Genomic DNA, 2,920 nt, shown 5'->3' with positions numbered 1-2,920 from the left:
GAGCTAATGAGTACACATGTGCTTATATATGATGGGATATATTCGGATTTTTTCGGGTATCAAGTAATACCCTAACCTAACTGACTATCCGATCTACATAAAACCATTCCAAACCGTATAGAGGATCTCGAACCAAACCGTTTATTTCTGGATGGATTCGGTTTTCTTCTTCCAAAAGCCTGAACGGATTTTATACCCCCAGACCCGAACATATACATCTACTATACGATGTTGTAACATTTGAGACCTTAGGATGATGACCTTTGTCCTTGGAAAAACATTTTTTGATACGTATTGATTCAGCTTATTTTATTAACTAATCTTGATATCTGAACAGAAAACGAAATAAGTGCACGTCTCATATCTCTGCTTACAAATCCCTATTGTTCAGACTCGCGTCAAATTATTTGCTTGATTTCATCGACCTAGGATGATATTTTATCCAGGTCAAGCATAACAAGTTTTTTTTTTTGATGAATCCAATCTATTTTCTCATAACAAAAACGAAATTTTTGAAATTTGGGAAGGTCAACTGACCCCTTTCACGTGAATAGGTCCGCTCCTCTCATCAGTTCCCAAAGGCCAATAGACTGTTAAAGCTCACCATAAACCTGTCAATGAGAAGACATGTAAACCTATTTTTCACACTCACATTCAGAAATAGAGAGCCTTAATTTTTAACTGACTTGAGGAGCAAGAGAAGCATCAAAGCATCATATAAACGACACAGAGCATCAAATCTGTTAATGATTTCAAAAGGGTCCTTCGTTCGAATTATTAGCTACACCTTTTAAGAATATAATAAGTTTAATAGGTCCAAAGCCAAGATTAATGGAATCTTTTTTTCTTTTTCTTTTGTGTAGATACACGTTTCTTCACCTAATCTCCCATCATTTTTCATCGGTCAACACTTTCTCAAATTCTAATCGAAAAAAATGGAAGCAGTAAGTGCGATAAAGCCATTGATCAGAGTAGCTGCTCTGTCGGGTTCTCTCCGGAAATACTCTTTCTCAACTGGTCTCCTCCGCGCCGGTATATATATATTTTCGTTACTTTTTCATCAATTTTTAAGGTTTTTGTTTTGCTAAACTTTGTACTGTTCTTTTTTTTTGCAGCAATCGATCTGACAAGAGAAACGGTTCCGGGAATAGAAATTGAGTATATAGACATATCTTTGTTACCGTTGCTTAACACCGATCTTGAAATCGATGGTACTTATCCTCCGGTTATTGAATCCTTCCGACAGAAGATTCTTGAAGCTGATAGTATCTTGTTTGCTTGTCCTGAGTACAACTACTCTGTCTCAGGTACTTTAAAAAAGATTCTTCTTATGCAAAGTTCTTTAATGAGTTTTACTTTTAAGGTTTGGTCTTAGAGGTTTCTTGATTTGTTACAAAAAGATATATTCTTTGTTTTTTCTCGTTGTGAGGTATCGTGACGATTAGGATTTGATTTATATATATGTCTATATACTCAACTGGAGTTTAAGATATATATGTTACTGTAACTATGCTTCATTTTTGTCATAGTCATATATGCAATTTATGTTCAAGTTGAAAGATCTTATGGTATAACTCCAGACTTAATAGATTTGATGCTTATAAAACTCGTTCTTGCTAACGTTAAGTCAAACTCTTTCTATATGTTGACTCGATCGTTAGTCGTTTATTTACCTATCTTGTATTTCTGTACCAGCTCCACTTAAGAACGCTCTTGACTGGGCTTCAAGAGCACCTAATGTTTGGGCTAACAAACCCGCTGCCGTTATAAGCACTGGTGGAGACTGTGGTGGAGGAAGATCGCAATACCATCTTCGACAAATCGGAGTATTCCTTGATCTTCATTTCATCAACAAACCTGAGTTTACTCTCAATGCGTTTCAGCCGCCTCAGAAATTCGACGAAGAAGGAAACCTGGTCGATGAAGCGGCTAAGGAGAGGTTGAAACAAGTCCTTGTCTCGTTACAAGCATTTACACTTCGACTTCAAGGCAAGTAAGTTGAGTGGGTCAAACAATTTATCATGTGTGTGAGATTTGGTCGTGTGACGAATGATAATGCCAATTGTTGTAATAATTTAACCGTGTGTTGAAGTTCTCGTATAACACTTTCCATTTCTCATTAATAATTGTACTATACGTATATGTTTCTGAGTTACTCCAACAAGTTAGATTGTGAGTTATGTGAAATAACTGTAAATACTAATATTCTATATCATTAGGTTCTCATGCAATCGATACTAATAAAAGTAGGAGCTATAAGCTTCTTAAGACGTCCACTTGGATAAATAAGTGTATGTACAACGTCCCACATCGGCTAGAAAATTTTTAGACAATGGCTATGAACCATTATAAAAAAGACTAATAGTCTTCCAACTACGAATGAGAAGAAACCTTGATTTATCATACATCCAAATTTAAAAATATTATAATTATCTATACTAATAAAAGTTGGAGCTATAAGCTCTTTACGCCGTCCACATAGGATTTTAAACAACCTATCGGGATTCAACATGTCACTGATTAACATTTTTTAAAGTTTAAAATATTAAAAATATTCAAACTCTATCAAAAGTTTAACTATCATTTATCTCTTTTTTGTGCTTTACATCTCTTATGAACTGTAAAACATGTTTTTGTGTATGATTTTATAGGTGATTTGATATTGTTTCAGTAATTTGTTTTAATTTTTGGATCTAAGGAAGAAGGATTGACGTTGCAAGACCTTGATTTGATGTTCTTTGAGTTAATTTTTGAGGTTTAAAGAAAAAGGATCGGCGACAAACACAATTTTATTAGCTATATATGTATTCATATTACTTTCTCTGCAAGTAATTTGCAATTTTGTAGTAAAAGATTTTGGTTCAAGAAGTTTGAATGCATGTGGATCTAAAACCGAATAATTATATAGGTGAAAGTATCA

At 34.2% G+C, this 2,920-nt stretch overlaps 1 protein-coding gene across 1 annotated transcript; it reads left to right on the top strand.

Moving 5' to 3' along the window:
• Positions 801-2,155, top strand: LOC104710639 (NADPH:quinone oxidoreductase-like). The gene is made up of 3 exons (XM_010427270.2): positions 801-1,032; positions 1,116-1,307; positions 1,696-2,155. Exons 1-3 carry the CDS (start codon positions 936-938, stop codon positions 1,995-1,997), a joined length of 591 nt encoding a protein of 196 aa, XP_010425572.1. The 5' UTR covers positions 801-935; the 3' UTR covers positions 1,998-2,155.

This window comes from Camelina sativa, chromosome 9, assembly GCF_000633955.1.
Source record: "Camelina sativa cultivar DH55 chromosome 9, Cs, whole genome shotgun sequence".
Classification (NCBI taxonomy): domain Eukaryota; kingdom Viridiplantae; phylum Streptophyta; class Magnoliopsida; order Brassicales; family Brassicaceae; genus Camelina; species Camelina sativa.
Note: the sequence above shows the minus strand (reverse complement) of the source record. Positions and strands in the feature narration are given on the sequence as shown.

Excerpts from the sequence above, each read along its gene's own strand:
- LOC104710639 (XM_010427270.2), top strand. The coding sequence starts at position 936 with ATGGAAGCAGTAAGTGCGATAAAGCCATTGATCAGAGTAGCTGCTCTG. Across the intron at positions 1,033-1,115 it reads AACTGGTCTCCTCCGCGCCG|CAATCGATCTGACAAGAGAA; the intron begins GTATATATATAT and ends TTTTTTTTGCAG. Across the intron at positions 1,308-1,695 it reads GTACAACTACTCTGTCTCAG|CTCCACTTAAGAACGCTCTT; the intron begins GTACTTTAAAAA and ends TTTCTGTACCAG.